We start from the raw sequence: 22,379 nt of genomic DNA on the forward strand, positions 1-22,379 counted from the left end.
CTTCAAGTCGTAGAGATATAAACATTGGATGAATGCAAGCCCAAAGTTCTGGCTTCGCGTTCATTTTCGATGCAAAGCGGTCTAAAATAACCTAAACTAGCATTTTACGCAAAGAGAAGAAATTACCATTGCTTGCCCTGGTCGTTCGCTGCTTCCTTCTTTCTCTTTCTTTTTCCTCACTCCTTGCACGATTAAGCGGAGAAGCGAAACCGAGCTCGTCAGCTTCGGTGGATACCATCAGAAGAGCCAGAACGCTGCCCGCAAAATAGAAAACACTGGTCATCATTAGGTATTCATACAAAATACAATACATACAAGCAATACATAAAATTTACATTTCACACGACCGCACCACGCACTTCGAAATTTCAGGTCGTCAGGCCTGTCCCTGGGCCTCGATAGTTCGATAGTACTTGCAGACAAGCAGTCGTGTTGTCCGCTTCAGTTTGCCATCGGAAACCACGGGTGAAACATCGATTTTGATTCGTATTGACCGTTGAGCTGCATTACTAAGTCAATTGAGGATGTCTTCATTCGAATTCAAGATAAAATCTAGTGTAATTTCGACCGGCGTTCCTTTACAAGAAGTCGTAAAACATAATTTGTTAAAAGTAAGTGTCCACAGAAATTTGTCGCCTGCAAATAAAGTAAGGTTACGGCAAAACAATCACTAGATGCACGAATGAGAATTGCACGGTTGTGGTACGCCATATGCCTGGGTGTTGTGTTAAAGGTGACGCTCACCACAGATAAACGGTTTGATAATATTAACAATAATGTTCTCAGTAAGATTTGGAAATAGGCCTACAGTAGGACACACTAGGCTAAGACTCAACTAATACAAGACGTAAACTGAATATATGGAGATCAGAACTACAATATTTCTGATAAATACGTATAAAGAAGTAAGGTTCTGTCAACTAGACTGCGTGGCCAGCGAATGATAGCGCATGTTTGGAAGTTTTAACCCCCGTTTAAAGCAGTAAACGAAGCAATGCAGGCTGAATTAATAAACAACTCGAAACATTCCGTCTCCCTGTGCGCAGAGCTGGCCGAATAATTGTCTAGTTGAAATAACTTGGGACGCGCTTTGTTTTCGTGCCATGTCCCGCCCTTTCTTTCTAACTATTTCTCGTAACATTCTGCGTAGCACAACACTCACTGAGTGATCTCAACGCACCGCTTTACGCTAACGTTAGGAGCAAAAATGCAGATTCCATGTCCAGTTTGAGGGCTCAAGTACAAATTTGTTTTTCTGCGCAGTAGCGCGAATATTACATTCGGATATTGGGCTTCGGGAAGCAAATGGCATTTTCTTGGCCGGCACGTGGCACCTTTGCCAAGAAAACAAAGAAAAAAAAGAAAACGTCGCACATGATCTCCCGCTTCCTGGGCCGCAGGATTCTCCGGTCATCTCGCCCATTCAGCTCGAGGCTGGGAACAGCTTTTATGTGCAAGGAACGCCGCCACCGCCTTGCACTGAGTGAGTATGAGCGCCTCGCTTTTAAATCGTTTTGAATATTTTTTTTACTTTGTATTTTTCCTAGCTTGCTGATCTTCTCACACTTATCTACATTTTAAATATTTCCCGAGGGTTCCGTGCAGTCTTTGACATTGGGACCTTCGTCTGTATATTATCTGCGACCCATTTACTGTATGCTAACGAATGATGACCTGAAACTGGCGCTGAAGCTTTCGTTTCGAACCCTCACGGCATTTGATGACCGTGTCTGCTCCTGCTGAACAGCCGGCATACAAAAAGGTGGGCGGATCACATGACCGATGGTGGGGTCGAACTTCGATCCTCCAGCCCAGGAACCCCACGTTCCAACCAATAGGCACCATCCGTACACACACTAATTCTGGCGCGTGCACAAGCGACAGTTTCAATCGGGCCAAAGAATCAGGACCACACGAGTAACAGTCGACGCCACCGCTGCCTTTTGTGCCGTACTTCGTACACCTGCCTTTACTTCTTCCTTCGACAAAAAATCAAACATCTCAATCGTCATCGTGATATCGCTGCGTCCCGCCGTGGTGGCTTAGCGGCTATGGCGTTGCGCTACTAAGCACGAGATCGCGGGACTTAACTCAGCCCGCATATCGATGGGGCCGAAATGCAAGAACACCGGCGTACCGTGGGTGCACGTTAAAGAAACCCAGGTGGTCTAAATTTACGGAGTCCCTCACTACGTTGCGCATCATAATCCAAAAGCGGTTTCGGCGCGTAAAACCCCATGATTTAATTTTAATTTTTCAACCCCAGGTGGTCCAAATTAATCCGGAGCGCCTCCCCCCCCTGTACCTCCCCCCAACCGCGTGCCTCATAATCAGATCGTGGTTTTGCCGCGCAAAACGCTACAACCTAATTTTTAATATCGCTGCGTCGACGTATCACAGTGTGCCTTCGCTATAACTCTTGCTTGCGTTTCGCCGTAGCTTGAGAACGGTGTTTTGCATAAACGTAACACGAGAAAAAAGGCGCCATCTGCGCGGTGCATGAACATTGCAGGAGAATACGTGTTCCATAGGATGGCAGTAGAGAGCGTTGTATGCGCCGTATTTAGTTTTACAGCATTTACTAGCTTCGCGAGCATAGATTGAAGCGTGTGGAGGGCCTGCACATTTCTTACTCTTCCTGTTAAAAAAATTATGGGGTTTTACGTGCCAAAACCACTTTCTGATTATGAGGCACGCCGTAGTGGGGGACTCCGGAAATTTCGACCACCTGGGGTTCTTTAACGTGCACCTAAATCTAAGTACACGGGTGTTTTCACCCCCATCGAAATGCGGCCGCCGTGGCCGGGATTCGATCCCGCGACCTCGTGCTCAGCAGCCCAACACCGTAGCCACCGAGCAACCACGGCGGGTCCCCTTTCTGTTGGACAGTGTTATCGCGGTTTCCACTTGACAGACACAAACAGTTGCAACTGTACAAAATATTTGCTCGTGCCGGTCGCATTGTTGCAGCCTAGCTTGCCGTGAGCCTTCTTTCTTTTTTTTTTTTTCGTGCGCTTTCGAATCCTTCCGCTCGGCCATATAGCGTGCCACTGGTAGGCGGACACAGGGAGTGCAGATCTTTTCGAGAAGTGCTTTTATTGGCTTCGTGTCACCGCTGGAACTGGAGCCAGGTGTAGCGGCGGGGCAGTTCTGAAACAGTTTCACATTATTCTACTCACCCGCTTGATTCGTCAATAGGGTTATTTCAAGTAGGCGAAGAGGAGCACTAACGACTATTCGGACAGTCATCGAGCAAGGTGCAGTGGCACCGTGTAAAGAACTGATGCAAACCCTCGCCAAGGTACTTCTTTTTAGAATGTTGTAATTGTGCTGTTGAACCTTGTTTTGAACGTTGTGATTTAGTGACACGTTCGAATGCGCTCCCTTGCCCATTTGAAAGCATCACTATGATTTCAGCTAAGCGCAGGCCTGAGTGGCACAGCTGGAGCTAGAGCGAGCAATCGCCAGAGTTCTCTTTCAGCGATTTCAAGTGGTCGAGTTCGCTCGCTTCCATGTGTTACCATTGCAACTTCCCGAAGGAAAGGGCGGCTAACAATTTCTGATCAAATGTTCTAGCAAGAGATCACGCCGCATAACCGCTGATATTAGCGCCAACTCTCGCGATAGCACATTATGAGCTCTATGCGTGCTCGTGTTGGGCCACAGAGGCTTGCCCGCGTCTGGCTTGCATATTAAGAGATCGTCTCTTGAACGCGCGTTTCAAAAGTGCCATTAAAGTTGCGATGAGTGCGATGACAGGCAGGGGCTCGAAACTCGACATGCGTCGAGAGCATTCAGGATACGCAGTGGGCATGTTTCTTTTTTTTTGTGTGTGTGTATATGGAAGTTCCCCATATCTCTGCTGCGTAAGTACTCATGTAGAGGGCTCAGGAAGCAAACGTTTGGCTTTGACCGCTGCTCGCATTGACCGATGTCAGCCACACTTTAGCACAGAGAAGCGTTGCCCCGATACGGCATCTCCCAATGGACTCAAAGGAGGGCGATGTTATCTGTTTGACCCCGATGACAAAACACGACGGGATATGACAGCGACGAAAAACTGCTACCGTCATCCTAAAACAACTATGCAACCAAATGACGCTTTGCTACGCTGACTATGAATGGCTACACTATCGCTCTGCTTAATCGGCGGAGTAAGGTGAGCCGGTCATATACACATAGTGAAATCCTAAAATGGACTGACCGCTGATATGGCGTGAAAAGAATCCAACCCTTCGCGAAAATATCGCTTCACACAGATTCCAAGATCTGCGTTGGATCTGCATCAATTATCGGAGAGCAAACGCTTGAGCTGGCGGATGCGTGAACAGCGTTGACTATATATAGCTTCAAATTTATGGCACAGAAGATAAGCCCTAATGAGTGAGATCGCATTTTAGTAGGCGCAAAATGTCCTTATGCGAAAAAAAGTTCACGGATCGTACGCACATGGGCGAATCGGTGATAAGCGAAGCGTTCTTTGATATTTGGGAATGTTAACGAAAACGTAACGCGAACATAACCTTCACGACGCAAATGTTTGCGCAGTATGACGCTAGTGGAATACACGAAAGTAATGGTTGTGACGCAAACGTAGTGCGGTATTTATTCAAATGCAACGGGACCACGTAAATATCGTATACAATGCTGCAAACGTTTCAGTGTAGGGCTGGCGTCAGCACGACACCAATGCAAATTAAGTTTATTGGATGCGCCCCGCGTGTCTGCTCGTGTTTTGTACTGCACATAACTTCCACGACTCATAGGGCAGTGTATGTCACCCGTAGTCAACAATGGCAGCGTTAGTAATGAGCGATGCAATTTCAACTAGACTCTTTCACATGACTGCAAGGACGTCGTGTCATTACTGTAGGAGATGTCGGAGATAGAAAGGGCACAGATAGCTTCGCTTTTGAAACACGCCAGAGACACAGCATAATTGTCGCTGCTCTGTCGGTTGAAACGCTTCGGCTCCTGCTCATCATCATCATCATCATCATCATCATCCTGGTTACGCCCACTGCAGGGGAAAGGCCTTTCCCATACTTCTCCAACTACCCCAGTCATGTACTAATTGTGGCCATGTCGTCCCTGCAAACTTCTTAATATCATCCGTCCACCTAACTTTCTGCCGCCCCCTGCTACGCTTCCCGTCCCTTGAAATCCAGTCCGTAACCCTTAATGACCATCGGTTATCTTCCCTCCTCATTACATGTCCTGCCCATGCCCATTTCTTTTTCTTGGTTTCAACTAAGGTGTCATTAACTCGCGCTTGTTCCCTTACCCAATCTGCTGTTTTCTTATCCCTTAAAGTTGCACTCATCATTCTTCAGCGGCTCCGGCTCGCCGTCCACTAAATCGCATTTGCTATAAACTCTTCTCATCAAGTTCAAAGCACTGAGCTTGTTCCAAGACCTTTCTAGAAAAGCTGACGCCGCATGCGAAAAAAAAAAAGAAACCCCGCCACTGCGCGTGCAGGTTCAAGATTGCACTGTCGAAGGGCCCCGAGGAGACCGCCGAAGCTCTGCTCGTCGTCCACGTCGTGCTTAAGAATGGCCTCGTGTTCGTCTACGACGGCGTCGACGGAAACAAGGGCGACGGCTACCAGCTCAAGGTCAGGGCCAACCGGCTCTTTTCGTGTAGAGTGGACGCGCTCGCCGACAGCTTCAAGGTAAGTTGCCAAACATTTTAAAGGACAACCGCAGCGAGATTTTGGACCGTGGAATAAGAAGCCTATAGTTTCAGATAGCGCAGGTCTACTGCGGCTTCCGTGCAAATCATTATTCTTGAAGTGCAAGCGGATGCCTCATGAAAGACACCTCAAAGTAGACGTTCTCGATACCGAAGCTGTAAGAAAAAAACGAGAAAACTGGGCCAGAACCGCTCGCCGGAAGTGACGCATGTCCAAGAAGGCGTGGTACTGTGGCCTGACCTCCGAGATTATGCGCAGTACGCGGGCTGTCCGCGGCGCACTGAAAAAAAGTCTGAGGTGACGTGTTGAGAGTTCAGTCATATCCGCTGACGAGTCATCTGTTTACGTGTTAATTGAAGGGCAACTCCGGCATTCTTTTCTTTTAACTGTGATAGGGTACTTTCATTTTAAAATGGCAATCACAATCCTGTCACCGGTTGGGGGGTTCAATATGCTTAGAAACTCACCAATAATTTTAATACCCCATAAACGAGGTACCACCGAAACGGATAGCTGCCTCGTAAGACGTCGCGATGAGTCAATGACGTCGGATCCTATACACTGCCGTAATATAAAGACGCAGTAAACTCGGTGCTAACGCCCAAAAGACAGAAATCGAAGCTGATTATGCCCCCTGAGAGGAGATTTTTTCAGCTCTTTCGAAATAGACAGCGGCCATTTCAGCGACGACATGAGCGCTAAGGAACGCCGTCTGCTTTTGACCCACCTCCGCAACCGCGCGAAGCAGCTGATGTGCCCAAGTTCGATGCATTGTGCTGGGGCAAGACGAAGAGAAGCACCGGTTATCACGTCTATCACAACGATGATTGTCAGCCGTTGTGTCGCAGACAATAAAGCTTCGAATGGGGCTAGTTGGTGTGACACCGTTCTGCTTGATGCACTATGCTGTTTATACGAAGGACAACAAAAGAGACAGACACGCATGTGCGCAAACTTTCAACTGTTAAACATTCACTAGCGCACGTCAAATATATACACGAAGGGTGACTGCAAACGAAAAGAAAACGAGATGAAAGACGAAAAAGGAGCCAATCTATGCACATCTGGTGACAAACACAAGTATGGCTTGATCTAACGTCCGACTGTGAATTTAAAAGCAGCTTTTAAATTTATAGGCGGATGTTAGATCAAGCCGCATTTGTCACTGTCAAATCAGGTGTGCGTAGATTCGCTTCTCTTTCGTCTTTCACCTCATTTTCTTTTGATTTACAGTCACCCTTCGTGTATATATTTGGCGTGCGCTAGCGAATGTTAAACAGTTGAAAGTTTGCGCACATGCGTGTCTGTCTCTTTTGTTGTCCTTCGTATGAACAGCATAGCGCAGCAAGTAGAATGATGTCGTAGACAAAGAAGGCAGCTTCGTCGTTTCTGGGCGATGTGGCGGGGTAGTCTCTGTCACAAACATAGGGTGGCCAGAAAAAGTCACACATTAGTGGGCATGAGTGAAGAACACGCAACCAATAGGTAATATTCGTTTTCAGGAAGTCTAAATGACTTGCAATCATATCGTTTGACAGAGATAATCAGAGCGCAATAGAGAACGTATATACAAAATTTTATTAAGATCAGTAGACATCGAAATATCGCCGGAGTGGGCCATTTTAAAAACTGCTAATAAGAATGGTAGACACTTGCCAGTCCTATAACACCGCAGAAATTAAATCAATTGTATATGCTATAATAATTTATAACAAACTTTGCCAAAGTGAAATTTCGTCGCATTTATTCTTTAACACCGAGACTTCTACAAAGATTAATAGAGGAAAATCTGGCGCTCATGTTTACGTATGCTGCAGGCAGGGTGGTTCAGCCAGAGCGGAAATTATGGTTAGTACATGAATTTTGTTAAACCTCCTCCTCCTGGCTTCAAACGGCTTTAAGTTTATGCGGGTGGATCATTTTCAACAAATTATTCCATAATAAATGCAACGATTCGCAATGATTAAGCATTTGCGCAGAGACAAATCTGCGTCGATGTGTTAAGGAAGCAATGAGGTCTTCAAAATTCAGAAAGATAAAGCGTGACAGACAACGACTCAGTAAATTATGAAACTGAAAGCATTGAGATCAGACAAATCTATTTAGGGACTCCCCTGGTAGCAGACGACTAAATTTAGCGGCAGATGAATAGGAAGTTTCAATAGCCTGGAATTATGTAAGACTCTCCCGCTGGTACCAGTTGTGCTACGCGATTACAGCGTTAACAGACCAGCTAGGTACGCGTGCTCGACATGCGAAGAGTATTTCTCATAATTAAACAAATAAATATCAAGTACCTGAAGCCGACCATAACAGTGTGTCTCTTCTGTTTTTCTTGGCAAACTTGGGTGTCGAAAACCTGACACCGGAAGCTTTCTGTACGTTCCCTCGGCAGAGACGTATCGTTTAAGAATATACAGTTTTAGTGCTGCGCCATGACGATACGTCCGCGCCTTGCGGAACGTAGCAGCGCGTGTCACGTCAGGACTTTTGGTACTACGAAATTCCTGCGACGCGTCCGGCGTCGAGCCACGCTCCCCCGCGCGCGCCGATAACGTCGGACTATAAACGCGCTTTAAGAGCAGACACGAAAGCGCACAAGCAGCAGGGGCGAACGTGAAATGTGTCGGTTAAAAGAGGCTACATTTTATACAGATGCAGTGCACTAATCGTATCGAGAAAACTAAGGACTAAGAAATAAATAAGGAATAAGAAAATAAGGAATAAGAAAAATAATGAGCCTTCTGAGGCTGGCGCGGTCATTTGCGATGCACTGCGCCCGGAGGTTGAGCTTTACGCGCAAACAGCGCACGCTGAATACTTTCTCGAAAACAAAGTTCGTGTTTCTTGCTAAAAACAAAGCTCAAGTTTTTTTTTTTTTTTTGCTATGGATTCCCACAGTGCAGGATGCTGGGATGGGTTCTACGCGTTAACTTCACGCAGCAAAGCCAAATCGTAGGCCATCTAAGAGTACAGAATTCCACTTGTCCCCTTTAACGCCGCCATTTTGCGAAACTCTTTTGTCTCGCGCTCTCCCGAACAAACGAGGACCACGAGAGCGGCACGCGAGGCTGCCCACGCATGCGCGCAAGAATCGGATGCGTGCGGAGGTGGCGGCCGCGTAGGCATCACGTGCCGTCCTTGTTGAGTTCTGCGCATGCGCACTTTGCAGAACGTAATAATATTACGTACGTAACGCCGTTGCGTACGCACTGTATGCAGTACTAAAGCTGTCTAATGTTGCAACGGTCGCTACACGACACAGTTGACGCAGATGACAATGGTGATTCTTAAACGCTTAGCCCTTGTGGACCCCTTAGACCTGCAAGTTGTTTTAGGGTCACGCTAACTTCAGTGCGACATGCAAGTGGGCATGCGCATTCTGTTTCTGTCGTCTATGTTGCGCTGAAGCTAACAGTTGTACAAATCGCACCAACTCTCGTGACAAAGTGTAGTACTGGTTAAGGGATCCCATTTATTACAGTGTTTGTTTCGCAAAACAATGCAGACAGAGACATAAGAGAGTTTTAAAATAGGGGCCCCAAAGAAATAGCGTCGAAGCCACTGCGCATGCGCAAGACGGAAACTGCCTTTGGGTTTTGCGTTGGGAACGCTATTTCACCGATTTAGCGGGAGCCCAAATAGCGGCCCCAAAAGTTTTGCGTCGGCAAATATGGCGGCACCCATCGAAGCGACGGCTCTAACCTAGCACCAAACTGGGTTCGATTCGCGGTAACGCGTGAAGTTCGCAAGCTAGGAGAAGTGACTGCGGTTATCGCTTTCTCTCAACTAGCGTGTGTTATGAAGATTGACTCATTAGACGCCGCTGATTTTGAATTCGATTGTGGGTTTTATGGCTCGTAGGCCTAACACGGCTAAGCTTGGCTGGTGAAGGCTAGTAAAGTTGGTTTGCTCAAAACTAAGCGCAACTAATTGTTTGCTGCTTACAGAATAACCTCTAAGTTGTAATTAAAGGCGAATACACGAAACCCAAAATTATTATTCCTATTATAAAATGGTATATCTTATTTAATTATTTCTAATAGCTTTTCTTTGACGCCGTAGTGGCGCTGTCAGCGCAAGACGCTATCCGCAAAACGTAAAACCCTATTCTAAAACTCTTAACTCCCACGTTCCCCAACGCTAACACCCGCAAAGCTCTTTGGGGCCCCAAACTATTGGGGCCCCTATTTTAAAACTCCCTATAATCTAAATTTACGTGTAGTGACATGCTGATGTGTTTCACGCGTAAGGGTTAATTTTTTAGCTTATGTTACGCTCACATTTATGCAATCAGTGTACGAAAACTGGTGTTGCGCGCAGGAAAGCGGGTGCCGTATTCTCGCACGACTACTTTCGCGGTTACTTTCACTTTAGCGGAATTTCGCTTTACTGGCACGCGGTGCAGGGGCGCCCACGAGCGAAAGAATGTTGGCACAGTGCCAAGCCCACTGCCTTAAGATGGTGCTAAGAACACTGTGACTCTGCGATTATTTGTCTCTGGCGGACCCGGATTGCTCGGGCGGTGACTTCAGCCAATGAGCGTTGCGTGTGCGTCGTCTCAGGATCGTATCGGGCAGTCCTGGAAAGTTCGGGACGGCAAATCGAAGAGGCTCACTGTCACTCATGGATGGCGACGCATCCTGTGCTAGTCACGCGAAATCTCCCGAACGCATCCCAGAAAGCGATCGTCCGAGGGTATGCCGCCCCAGAGTTGACACAACAGGCTTCACTTAAAACTGTGCAAGTCGCAATTGCGGTCGAAAATTAGCCCTGCTTCCTGCCTGCGGTTTTCAACGTAAAGAACCTACTAACGTTGTGCGGTACTGCAGCGTGAATTCTGGAGCAATCTCAAAAGTGGTACCTAGGACTTTTCAGTCCTATGACTTCACTGACTTCTTCATATGACTTCACTACCGCTCGACTTCGTCTGCAGTTATTGCGCGTAGGCTAAAGCGACTAACGACAACGCCAAATACTGGAGGCAGGCTAAATTCGTGAGCGATCGATTCGCGTCTCTCTGTGAAGTCAAATTAAAATCACGCACGAATACTTCTGTGCTGCAGGCGATATATCAAACAACTGCTTAGAGAAAACACGAGTCCAAACGAATATTTCTGTAGACTTTCGGCGGAGCTTCAAATCTATCGGCTACTTAATAAGTCTCTGCGAGGATGCATCGAGTGAATTCTTAGGAACGTGTTCTCAGCATTTATTCTTTTGTTTGTTTTTGGCCAGGTCTGGGTGAACACCTTAACTGCTACAGACACGAATGCCGACCCCTTCGACGTGAAGCAGAGGTTCCCCCTCAACGAAGCAACCTTTCTCAACACCTTCGGCGTGATCAAGAACGTCACGGGCGTGAAGTCGACAGAGGACATCTTAGAGTGATTGGCCGGCCTCGCGAACATAACCGGCGATCGCTGTTAGATTGCCCCATTGGCCGTTTTCCCGTCACCTGTTGTGATGACCTGTCCCATTTAATAAGGCTAATAAGGATCGGGCCTTGGTGGCTAGCTATCACCTGTCGCCAGATCGGAGCATCCAGCTAAGCGCCGCTTGACAGTGACCGAGACAGCGAAGACCCTGCGCGAAGAAAAAGCAACGCAAATCGAAAAGTGATTGGCTATGAAGTCCTTGCGCAGAAAAGGAATTAGTGAAACGAAAAACAAGGAATGCATTTCCATTGGTCGTCGGACTTGTTAGTGAATAAATTTTTGCTTGTCACTGCTCGCAAACGAGCGATGGCTGTCCACTCGAAGAAACCGTTAAACGCAGAACGCGTCGACGTGAGTTAGACGGGCCCCTCTGCGACTATGTTACGGTAGTGTAAACGTGACAGTCATGTGGCACGAGTCACCGTAAAATAACAGAGGATAAAACGCTGCTAAGACGCTTTTAAGGTGCTTACACAATCTCACACAGTCCACACTCCGCAGCAACACTGGCTCAATGAGAAGCGCCGTATAGTGTAGAGCTCCGGCAGAAATTTAACCATATGACAGAGAGATAAGCATTGCGTCGGAACTCATTCTCGAGTGTACAGCTCAGTGATTAGACTTGCGTGTTTGGAATGTGTTCTCCTTGAAATGCTTCCGTCCCGGCCAGACCTTTGTACTGGCGGCACTACCTTAGCACAAAAAAAAAAAGAAAAACTCCATGCACTGACGCAGGGCGTACGGTTGTGCATGTAATGTGACGCGCGCGAAATTGACCTGTGGGCTGGCTATACAGGCTCTCTCTTCCGAGTACCCAGTCGTAAAAATAAAAGGAATAAACATTTGAAAAAGAAAGCCCCGTTTCAACAGTATAAAGTTCAGTTGCACCATTGTGAAATTATAAACTTTTCTTGTGTGGTTTCGGTGATCACAAAGAAAAATGAGGTGGCTAAAATATATGGGTGTTCAAGAGAAGGGTACAAATGACCAGTTAACGCCCAACTTATCACTATTGTTACGGGCTCGATACTTCGAAATTCCTATTTAACCTTACGAAACCAAAGCCCCTAGTATCGTTCTTAATACGCTGGAGCAAGTTTTCAATGGTGTATAATTCAGGAAACTAATAAATAAACATTTAATTATTCCACTAATTTCTTACTGAACTACTTAACGAGAAGAAAAAGAGGTTAACCGAGGGGCCCGATATTTATTAGTCCTATCATAAGAAGCCAACAAACACTGACACCAAGGACAACATTGGGGAAATTACTTGTGCTTAATAAATGAAATAAGGAAACGATAAATTAGTGGAAATTAAAGTGGATGATAAAACAACTTGCCGCAAGTGGGAACCGAACCCACAACCTTCGCATTTTGCGTGCGATGCTCTACCAATTCGTGGTTAAATTCACGACATCGGTGGTGGCCCCATGCAAATTAAATCAACCAATTACATTAGCTGTGATGATCACCGATTCTGTACTCACCCTTAACTGCTTCTGGTGACTCTTACGTTATGAGGACGCTTCATTCATTTGTACCTAGATATAGGAGAAGCGCGCGTCTAGTTTGGGTACCTAGTCACAAAGGACATTTTTAAACAATATTGCAGATTGTTTAGCCAAGGCTTCTATAGGCGGCCCAATTTTTTTCATGTTTTCTATTTGCTTATGTCAAGGCTGCTCTGTTTCGTATACGTCTCATCACGCAAACATTGCGAGACCCCGCACTAACTCCACCGATTACCGATATTTTGTATGTCGCTGCTGCGACCCGCCGTGGTTGCGCAGTGGCTATGGTGCTGGGCTGCTGAGCACGAGGTCGCGGGATCGAATCCCGGCCGCGGCGGCTGCATTTCGATGGGGGCGAGAACACCCGTGTACTTAGATTTAGGTGCACTTCAAAGAACCCCAGGTGGCCGAAGTTTCCGGAGTCCTCCACTACGGCGTGCCTCAGGAAGTGGTTTTGGCACGTGAAACCCCGTAATTTAATTTTAATTTATCTCTGGTGCAGGCAATTACGCAAAACTGGTGCAGGCCTACACGCAAAACGGAAGTGTCCATCGCGAGGCTACACTCTCGCGTACCGACGCTAAATTTCAATCAGCACAGGTGTCTGGGTTGGTTACCTCACCACTGTGCCCATTCTGCCTGTGGCAACCCGGAGACAATAAACAATTTCTTTTGGTAACGAGAGAAAGACCTTTACTAACTCCGCTAGGCAGTGTTGGTATCGATTCATCCGTAGCTGTGTTACTCTATCTTGGAGCCTCAATTTTAGGTGCCAGCTACAGAGAGTAGCAAGCCAGATACTCCACTTTCTGGCCGGCCTCTCTGCCTTTCCCAGTCAATAGACTTCTTCTTCAGCTACAGAAATATTTGCTCGGCTGCTCGAAATTTTCTTACTAGCTCTCACGAACTTCCATGCTAAATTGATTCTTAACTTTTTAAATTCTGCTTGTAAAGTTGATTTCTTTTCTAATTTATACCGCAGACTAGACCTTTTATCTGTCACTTAGCAATTTCCGTTTTTTTTCTTCCTCCTTTTCTTGTCCGTCTCTATATTTTGGACAATCCACAGCAGTGTATATGCGCCAAAATTATTAAGCACCACAACAGCTACATGCGGTGGCACGCATCGCAAACGGTTTCAAACTTGCTATTCGTGAAACGTGCTAAATTCACGCCCAGCGGCAAGGTATTTTTTTTTTTCGTGGTGGCTTACTGTACCGACAGCGCGAGCCCAGCGCAAACAGTTTTTTTCTTCTCCTTCTTTTCTTCTTTGTATTAATCTCTCACCTCACGCCTACTGTGCCGATGCCCTTTTCTTCCTCTTGCGCATCGTTCTGCGCAAACCCGGAAATCTTGTCGGCCGAGCAGGGACACGTGCAGCCCAATTACTAGCTTATAACGGCTGCTCACAGAGGAAGACGGACGTGTAAACAGAGGTCAGAGCCTTCAGACTCAAGCTCTACAAGCGCTGGTTGAATCCAACGCAGCACCGTGCTAGTTCTTCGTGTTTCATTAGAATCGTTCGAACCTCTCGCTTAAAGGACGGACGCGTTCAGCCCATTCCCTATAGCTCGCATAACTGTCATACGATCGCCGTAAAGATAGCGGTGGTTGTTGACAACACACGGCTACAGCGAAACGTTATGCCGGTAAGAAACCTCTGCTAGTAAACATCCCGGCTGGTTTACGCGCCTCAAAAAAAAAAAAAAAAATCCCGCGAGTCAGCTCGCTCGTCAATAACGCTCGCCTCCCTTCCTGTTTACCGTTCTGCTAGCATCTTAGTATGACGAGAACACACACACACACGTAAAAAATATATATAGCTCAATGGACTGGACGTTGCAGCGACGCAACCATAAGATTTCTTTTGAGTCATCGCCGAGACGTTGAAATCGACAACCATAAAATGAGCGCTCTTTGCTGACCGCGACTGCAGCCGCCCATTGATTAGGCGAGGCAAGGCGCCGCGGATGCGCGTCCGAGGCTCTCGAAAAGCGGGAACCATTCCGAGTCGCAATACCGTCTCCCATATGCGGAGGATGGCACGCCGGAAAAGCGGGCTATTTTTAGCAGGTGATCCGGTCGAGCCTTATCCGGAAGGCATGCAAGGGAAGCGTCTTCACTGGCGCACTGTACTGGCGCATACGCTTGGCGGGCTCTTGTCACACCCGCTAGGAGGCCTTGTCCAGTAACGCGCTGCCTCTCCGCTTCTTGTTGTGTACCGTTCGAAGGCGAATGGAAAGCTTCGCGTGCAAAGAGGATCGAAGACTGCGCAGTTTGTCGACGCACACAGAGACACGTCAGGCGTTACTTCACCAAGCTGAACCGAAGGTGGTAGAGGGTTTTTTCTTTCTCATTTTTTATTGGACGGTGCACCTACGAAAACCACTGAGAAATCTCTGGCACGGCGTTGTAAGAAGTGAATCTACAGACAGCCACAAAAGCGTATCCTTTTGTTCCGCTTTCATTACATACGACCGAGCACCACCTAAAGGGCAACTCCGGCGGTATATCGATGTCCACTGACCTTAATAAAAATTCGGCTATATGTTCTCTTTTGCTCTCTAGTTATGTGTGCCTAACATATAACCACAAGTCACTCAGTTTGCCTGAAAATGAATTGTAAAGGTTCCTTGCGTGTTCCCGACTCATGCTCAATAAAGTGGGACTCTTTTACTGGCCGCCCTGTGTTTGTGACGTACGAGGCTGCACCACCACCTCGCCCGGAAACGACGAAGCGTGCACACTAAACATTTTACACCCTTATGGGTGTTAGGAGGGGTGCTTTCGGCATTTACACCCATGCTCACACCCTTCTAGCACCCTTTTCGGCCAAAGCACCCTATCACAAGGGTGGATACGACACATAAGGTGTGACTTTGCTCAAAGAAGGGTGTTAAATGGAAGCCTGAAGGGTGTTGAACGTATTGATGCATAAATCTGAGTAACGTGTACACGTCCACGCATTCAGCAATGTGTGTATGTATTGCATTTTTAATGCGAAAGCGTTTCATGGCCTTTCAGATAGGAAAGGTGGCGTTCTCCGCAACAACAATCCATACGGGACCCTGCTCATGCCAATCTTGTCATTTCCCTTGAAAGCATTCAGAAAGCATTTAGAACCGCGCCACCCGTTTTATTCTCTCAAATTATTCACTTCATTCTAGCGTCACGTCCATGAAAAAAACACTAGGTGAACCTGACCTTTGGTTACGTCGCAAATACTTTCGTCTCTGTCTTTTTCATAGAATATGCTAATTTAACCCTTCTCGTAAAGAAAATCTTTTCACCACACCAAGTTCTCGTCTCGCATCGACCATCAACACAAAATTGATGTGCCATTCTTCCTTTTTGCCAAGAACAGCCACTGAATGCAACCGCCTTCCCGCCTCCACAGTCTCAATTTGTGACACCACTAATTCAAGGTCGCCGTTCAAATTATCTTATCGTTTGATTTTCTATTTTTGCGCTGCATTGCAATTATTGCATATTTTCACCACTTCTTTCTGTTGTGCCTACTAGGCCTCGAATGTATATAATAAATAAATAAAATGTGAAGTCATCACCGTCTTGGATGACGTCAGTAGTGATACAGAAGGTAGTAAATACAACAACGTTAAGTATGAGCAATTATGGGTAAATAATGTGAAATAATGTGAATAAGGGTGGAATAAATTGCATTAAGGTTCGTACAAACTATAGCACGGTGCATTACGGGAGATTATGGTAGAATTGTCAAGAACACGCGACAATGTATGAACTAACGTATCATGGTCACGTGACAATTCCAAGTGTAGATGCGTGAAGCGATTAGGTTTTCCCATTCCTAAGTGACTGTCGATATTTCTTCAAGGATTCTGATGTTACTGGCATGACGGCCACTCCAAAAATGTATCATCCAGAAAAAGAACGCCCTTTCGCTTACAATTCCATTATCATTATTTTTCGTGCTCTCAGGAATATTAACATGCAATTAAACACTTCTAGAAAAACTGCAGTAGCAGAGCGAAAACACGAGAGCAACTTGCGCAATTCTGCACTAATATTTCGGTGCCCTTAATAGCCCAACAAAAAGTGGTGAAATGGAAGAAGCTGTTTGGATACATTGCTGAACAAACAGGGACGTGCTGTTGGACGAGCCTCTGCTGTACAGTGGCATCAACGTACAATTTGCATGGTGAATCCATAAAGAAGACTTATAGAGGCGAGATCACGTTGGAAGTTCTCAAACCCGAATTTCCACGTACCTTGCCTAATTCATTCAGAGGTTTACTAAGCTACTGATCTCCTTTCTAAGTGCATCCTCAAATACAGCTCGTAAGGCTGAGCCTATATATTAAGGGCTGGTGTCGTCAAAGCTGTAATTTCTTATCCAGAGCATACGCACTTGCAAACGCAGTCTTCAGTCTCCTCATGAATGTTTACGCGTCGCTGTCACACGACCAAGATGTGAGCGTCTTTATCGAGCCATGATATCGCTGAAACTACGCTGTGACCTCGCAAAGTTGCTTCGTTCGGACGCAGCGAATAATCTAATCGCACCAGCAGAAGAGCGCCGATCGTCTCGCTCACGGTCCCGATTTGTGTACTGTACCCTCAGTGATGCAGCACAGACTGCGCCCCCCACCCCAAAATAAAATGCCCGGCACGAAACGTAGTAGCAACTACCCGCCTCACCGCTCTAGTTAGAGACCACAACGAAGCAGCAGCAAACAGGCGGCCATGCGAGCATGCAAACCTGTCAGAATAAACGTTCAATTTGCGCGGCCGCTCCATGCCCAATGAAAAGCGACCGGAAGTGACGGCCAACGCTGTACCATCACTTCGGCGCGCGGCAGGACGGGAAGGCGGAAGCTGCGCCATCATGCTCGTTTTCGCGTGCGTTCGCGTCGCGCGCTATGCGAAGTAATTTTAAACGTGTGATTAGTTTTGCGCGCGGGGTAGAAAAAGATGTGGCCCATGCTTTGTGTATTACTCGTGCCCCACATCAAAGCAAAGCGTTCGTACGCACTGGAAGATGGATCCACGAAGGCTGAAACGAGAAGTTGCAACGTGCCCGGTCGGTAGTACTGGCATGATTGAAACTTTCAGGCAAGTGCCCGTTTATTTGGTATTTGTTTTGTTCGCTTTAGAAATATCTCACTGTGATTTGGTAGCATAATTCATAATTCGCTAATGTAAGAGCAAGAGCAGCTGCACACCTACTAGGGCAAGTTTACTACCTCGATCGCGTCCCGTGTGACTAATGTTTGTCAAATCTACATCGGGCGTAGTGCGCCTGCATAGTTACGCTTTGTTTCTCAGCGCTTGAACGTTCATTGATGTGATTCTCTTGTGCGTTCAGCGCGGCTGCTTGTAATACGGTCGTTCGCACTTCAGTTAAATGTGGTCGACCACTTTTGCGTCGCGTAGAAAAAGGACTGGCTTAGCCACCTTTCGAAGGAACCGGCGCGGTATTGGTTCTCCCTGATGCGGTCGCGTGCTGCTCTTGCTGCTTGCCGGACGCCTTCAGCATTTTTTCGGCTCGCTTTGTCTGTGCGTGTGCGCGTGCTCGCGCTCGGCTTGATTTGTGTGTGCGTGCGTGTGTGCGCTCAGCTCAGCTCGCTTTGTGTGTGTGCGTGCGTGCGCTCGGCTCGCTGTGTGTGTGTGCGCGCGCGCGCGCTTGCGTTCAGTACATGCCGGTTTGTATGGGCCGGCGTGTTTGCGCGTGTCTAGTGCGTACGTGCGTACGTATTTTGTGAGTGTGTTGTCTGTGGGTCGCTGTGTGTGCGTGCACGTGTTAGCGTGTCTGCCTGCATGCATGTATGTGTGCTTGTTTGTGTTCATCAATGTGCGCGTGCGCGCTTTTGTGTCTGCGCTTTGAGAGTGCGTATACTTGTGTGTGCGTGTGGGTGCGTTTTGTGTGCGTGCGTATGTATTGCATGAGGCCGGTAGAGTTTTACTCGCAATAAAACTCTTCCGATTTGGTGCAGCGAGTGTTCCCGCCTGAAAGCCGAGTTTGGTTTCAAGCCACCCTGGACAACTGCTGTATGAGGCGTCGTTTCTCGGGAGGACCAGTGGGAAGGCGCCAAGTATACGCTTCGTCCAATTCCTCCCATGCCCTGATGAATCGATATCCTTGTTTTTTATTGTGAAAGGAACGTTACATCCAGAGCATAAATAAATGATTAAGAAATCTGGTAGTGTGTTCCGCCATTACAATAATTCCGATCTTAAAGACGTGGATTTCCCATTAGCCCACATTTCTTTTGATGCAGACAACCGCTGAAATTGTTAGCGGCAGGTTATTCGAGACGTTCTACGTATATAGCAGTTGTCTTCAGGAGCTTTAATGAATTTTGAAAATTTGAAGTATTGTGCTTTAGAGGTATCATATACAAGCTTTAGGTCTCCGGGTAATTTGCATGCCCTTCGAGAGCTGTCGCCTATAGCCCTATTGAAATTCGTAACTACAGTTTGGAGCACTGGGGAAGCTAGAAGGCTTGTCCTGGCTCTCGAGAAAGTGTTTAAGCTGGAGGTGTAGGTTGAGGAGTTTGGGGTTGGTAACACAAAGCATTTTTTATGCCTTAGCAGTAGGAGGGACACAGGATAAAAAAAATGTATGTGTGTCAAGCACAGGAAGCTGCTCATGTGGTAGAAGCATGTGTGTGCGTGTGTGTGTGCGCGCCCATGCATGCGTGCGTGTGTGTGAATTCTCTCCTCAAAAGGGAGTATGTGTGTAAGAGAGCTATTTCTATTTCATTGCTGGTCTGTTTGCCAAGAATTGGCAAGAAAACACAATAATCAATTTAACTTGAAATAATAAACTTCAAAGCATACTGGCGTACTGGCGACAGCAGCATACAAGCATGCAGCTGTGTGACAATCTTAATGCATGACTGCAACATCTGGAAGGAGGCTTGCTTCTTCTTCAGTAAGCAGCACAAAGTCCATATTCTTGGCTTTTCTCGTGCAAACCAAAACGAGGCTCATTGCCAATGATCTTGTCTTTTGTTCTAATAGCATTTGTTTATCTTGTACTTAGAGCGTCCTTTCTCGCAGGTCATGCAGATAGTAGCAGCAATTTCACAATTCCCAGCCTTGGCGCCCCCCATCAAGAGCAAGCCACTTGCGTTCGCCTTCAGACAGATGGTTAATGTCTTCTTGAAAGCGGTTGAGAAGACAACATTGTAAGTAGATATAGTTGTGTAGTGTAATATAATAAGTCAAGTTATAATTTAAAACTCAGGCTCCTTGGCCGCCTAAGCTTGATATGATGTGCAGTTGTCTGTGGTTGTAAATATTGCCGATGGTACAGTGCATACTGCAGGTATGACTGCAGGTATGCTGAAGTATAGATTGGCATTTTCTTGATGGTCTTTCATAATGAGGATTTTCTTTGTGCAAGAATATTCACAGAATGCCGGGGCGTTGTAGCATCATATTCTTGTGCATTCACTGCTAATTTCGTATGACCTTCCTGCTACCAATTTATTTGCAGGAAAGGAATATTTGTTTACTCTCTGCAATGATCTTGTTATTTGCTCATTGCATTACACTCTTCTACCTTTAATTTGTTCCCATATAATTATCAAAACCTTAAAATTTCAGCTGGTTTTATTTTGAATGTAATATCAAAATCAAAATGCACCGGATTGCAATCTAGACTGCAAGGGATTTGAAGAAATTACAAGAAATCAGGACCTCTCGGGAGCGTTAAAAAAACGTTTCCGCAGGTAATGTGCCTAATTGTACTGAGCTAGCTGCTCACGAAAATTGCAAGCATATTTCATTTCACATAGTTTTGCAGGATATAGCAGGCCTATCATAGTCTCTGAGCACAACCTTACCTCATTTGCATCATGAAAATGTCTCATGCTTAATTTGGGACAAGTTTTGAAAAATGAATGTATCATAATTTTGAAACTACACAAAGTATTGGTTGAGGCTGGACAGTTTTCAAACAACTTGACCATGTTGAACTTAGCCATTACAGGACGGAAAAAAAAACATGCACAGGAGCACTCATTCAATGAAATGTGATGCTTGTGGTTATTTTCCACATGCAAAATGTACTTTTAAGCGAGAGAGGGCAGGTAGCCAATTTACAACCATTGTGACTCATGCGCGTAGTAGCAACACAGGATGAGAAATGGTTGTGTCTCTGAGGTTCATCGATTATGTGAAAACTCATATACAGTACCCCCCCCCCATATGAGGGGTAACCGTGCAATATGTTTTGGGCAAGAAAGACGATTGTTCTAGGAGACAAGAAATTTCAGGCTCTAGTTGAGAGGCTACAGAAAGAAGGACCATGTAAATAGTCACAGAGTAACATAAACTGCATCGGAGTGGCATCACAGTTTAGAGCATGAGGAAGGATTATAAGTTTAAATAAGGGAATACTACTTGTCAGTGCATTGCCAAGCTAACCCATTGAAAGAAGGGGGCGTGCTCTAAGAAAAATAGTTGACAACACATGCTAAATTTTCGAGGAAAGTATGCCAAAATGCCCATTCTTACTAAATTAGTAAATAAGAAATACAGATAAATTTTAGGATGCAGAAAGTGTAATAAACTGCATTGGAGAGTTGGATATTGTTGGGCTGGATGCATGTATTGCAGGGCAAATGAGAATGCCAGTGGGGATTCCCTCATTTTCATTTTGTGTGCACTCTCTCTAAAACAGTTCTCTTTGTCTCCTAGTGTGATAATGTGTAAAAACAGTCATTTTTTAATGCCTTGTGCATTTCACTCTTAATGTGCCATATCCCGTAAGTTTCTCACCTGCAGTACTTATATATAAAGTGTAATGCAGATAGATATATTGCAGATTTCATAGTGTCAATTTTGTATTAAGGTCACATACACACTCTTGGACAAATGTCTGTTGTTGAGAGATGTCATTGGTAGTCTTTGAACTTTATTCACTCTTATTTTCTATGGTGAAAAGGCTACTGTAAATTTATGTTTTTGCTGCTGTATGTGCCTTGTGTTCACAATGACATAGTGGTTTAGCATTCACAGTAACATGCAATTCCTTAATTTGCAAAATAGAAACTTCTCCTATCTTTCACTTGTCTTGCCCAGTTGCCTGAGCGGTGCATTCTGCCCAGTCACATTAATTAAGTTTGTTACTTTGAGGAGCTTGTTGCATTATCAAATTTTCCGCAAAGTACATGTGTAATTGCACGGACTGAATTCTCATCATTCTCTTCTTATTTTGCTAATGCAGGATGCAAGATTCCAGCAATGCCATGCGCTGCATTTATTGGTCAAGATGCTCAGAGAATGAAGTCCCTGCACCTCGTGGTTAACCGTGAACATTTCTTTTTCTTTTGGAAAGCTAAAGGCCATTTGCTGCATCACTTGCATTTTTGCAGCTCAGATGTGTACTATATTTTTCTAATTTTGAATCAATATTGGCTGTTCAGTATAAAAAATGCCGTACAGCGTGAAGAACAAGGACTGTGAGAGACACACTCCACTGACTTTCAACAATATTTTATTGCGTTGCCACATCGTGTGTGTATACACAGAGGGGTCATGTGCAGAAAATGAAAGCCAGTCACAAGGGGTGTTCTAACAGCAAGTCGTAAAAAGAACATGGTCACTTGAAAAAAAAACATCACAATTTCTATCTGTTTAGATACAAAATTTCACTAGGGGTCAGCGTGATAGAGGGGGCACTAACGCACACACTACCCAGTTTTCTGGTGAAATCAGCTTCAATAATTTACCGGGTGAGCTGTGTGT

General features: G+C 45.9%; 1 protein-coding gene across 2 annotated transcripts in view; it reads left to right on the forward strand.

The window, feature by feature from the left end:
• The window catches only part of LOC142587007 (uncharacterized), a 53,502-nt gene extending 42,409 nt beyond the window's left edge, over positions 1-11,093 (forward strand). For both annotated transcript variants that reach the window (XM_075697876.1, XM_075697875.1), the window contains exons 10-12: positions 1,401-1,483; positions 5,479-5,671; positions 10,931-11,093. In XM_075697876.1, the coding sequence (XP_075553991.1) occupies positions 1,401-1,483; positions 5,479-5,671; positions 10,931-11,083 (429 nt within the window). In that variant the 3' untranslated portion in view covers positions 11,084-11,093. The remainder of the gene's footprint in view (positions 1-1,400; positions 1,484-5,478; positions 5,672-10,930) is intronic.
• The last annotated feature ends 11,286 nt before the right edge of the window (positions 11,094-22,379 follow it).

Source organism: Dermacentor variabilis, chromosome 7 (genome assembly GCF_050947875.1).
Source record: "Dermacentor variabilis isolate Ectoservices chromosome 7, ASM5094787v1, whole genome shotgun sequence".
In the NCBI taxonomy this organism is placed as follows: Eukaryota; Metazoa; Arthropoda; class Arachnida; order Ixodida; family Ixodidae; genus Dermacentor; species Dermacentor variabilis.